General features: G+C 46.2%; 2 protein-coding genes across 2 annotated transcripts; one reads left to right on the forward strand and one right to left on the reverse strand.

The window, feature by feature from the left end:
• Window positions 1–105: 105 nt before the first annotated feature.
• Window positions 106–684, forward strand: Tsp_15835 (conserved hypothetical protein; the record flags this gene model as incomplete). Its single annotated transcript, XM_003367319.1, has 3 exons — window positions 106–165; window positions 206–351; window positions 558–684. Coding segments are annotated over 3 exons (333 nt in total), but the record flags the coding sequence as incomplete, so codon positions are not given.
• A 123-nt stretch (window positions 685–807) lies between these two features.
• Tsp_15836 (conserved hypothetical protein) lies at window positions 808–1,494 on the reverse strand (the record flags this gene model as incomplete). Its single annotated transcript, XM_003367320.1, has 1 exon — window positions 808–1,494. A coding segment is annotated over one exon (687 nt), but the record flags the coding sequence as incomplete, so codon positions are not given.
• Between the last annotated feature and the right edge of the window lie 199 nt (window positions 1,495–1,693).

The following is a 1,693-nucleotide window of genomic DNA, read 5'->3' on the forward strand; positions in this document are numbered from 1 at the left end:
TAAGATGATACCAGATAATTAGTCGATTACTGGATTATATTAATTTATTAGCCTGCGTGCATGGGCCTACATCTATTTTTAGTAAATTATGTTGGAGTAATTTAGTCCAGTGGGGGACAGATCGGTCAAATGGAAGTGATGGATTTTGTAATGCAAATAGTACGAGTTATTCCAATATAAGAGTGTGTACGTTCCTGTCATTTAGTATACTAGGGGAATGGTTCTGGTTGTACATGGATTTCCAAATGAAATTGCGCCGAAGGGTATGCAAGATACTCGTTCTTTGAAGAGTACAATGAATTTGACTTTCAGTCGAATGGACAAGGCAACATCCAGATGGTCGCGTCGATTGTGAGTATTGAAGTTAAGTAAACGTCAAAAAGAAAGTGCTCGTGATCATCATATAAAAATCATTCGTCACATGACTATCGTAGGACCATGGTATCGGATGCATATGACTGCTTGATGGTCATGCGAAGTAAGTTTATTCGGGCTGTTGCTGAATGTGTAATGTCGGATGTTTCAGAATTATGACACAATGCTAGAAAATACTATAGTTACTCCGCCGCATATAGAGGTTATCATTGGGCCAGAAAAATACTGGAGATAGAAGTGAGTACGAGAAGTATGTCCAAAAGCCCTCGGACGCAGCCAACCGGCATTACAATTTGGTTGGGCAAGTAATTCCACTCTGACCAGCGTCCGGTGTAATTTATTACGGGCCATTTGACCGCCGGCGGCAGGGTTAAGTACTACTGGCTTGCACAGTTGGTACAGGCTTGTATCAATCACGTAATTTGTCAGGCTTCAGACTCTAGTCCAAGCGACAGTCCGATGGCGGTCCCCGTTACTCAAGTCAGTCGGACCAATAAAACACAGGGAAAATGGGGCGCGCGCAGATACCATCATCCAACCGAAATACCTTCTGCGAACACGGAATGATACAAGTTGAGCTTCGGCTACCCGGCGAAAGGGGTCCGTCATCCGTCGCAGAACAGCGTCGCCAACCCGTCCTTTTTCTCCAAAGCACGTCTCCACTTCGGTCGTGGTGAATTGCCGTCGTTCGCCTCGACGAGGCAGTCGTGCGACACGCCCGTGCGCAGATGCTTCCGGTCGAAACAGTCGTCGCAGGCGAACAAGGCGGATCTTTTGTGCGCCGAAAATCCCATGTTCCCCGACGACGACGACCGCTGTTCGCCTCACTCGCAGCAGTACGGTAGCAGTGGAGTACCTGCTTTTCAAAACACGGATACTGTAGTGGTGGAGAAACGGACTTCGGCGTCGAACGCGGCCGCCGAGACGTGGCTTTTCGGCATATTTAGCACCCGAATGCGATTGTTGATGCTCAAACGGGCCTCTTGGCCGCGCAGGGTCTCGTCGACCGTTCGTTCTCCGAAAACTCAAATCAAATGAACCGCTGTGCTGTTCGGTAAAGCGATTAATATTGCCAGTGGCGGTGGAGTTTGCGTTCAGCTCTAATGTTGCTTTCCGGATCTGCTAATAATAGAACTAATGCTTCTCATACTTTCGTGATGATGCTGAAATGAATTGTTCATCGTGTGTGATGGTCATCAACATCTTCTTCTAATAGTACATCAACTTCGAGACGGATTCAAAAAAAGCTATCAGTTTCATAAGCAAAATTTGGAAATTGATATATGCCTGTTGCACTGTCAATCACTGATTTCAACAA

The sequence above is a fragment of the Trichinella spiralis genome (genome assembly GCF_000181795.1).
Source record: "Trichinella spiralis strain ISS 195 chromosome Unknown Scfld4480, whole genome shotgun sequence".
Lineage (NCBI taxonomy): Eukaryota > Metazoa > Nematoda > Enoplea > Trichinellida > Trichinellidae > Trichinella > Trichinella spiralis.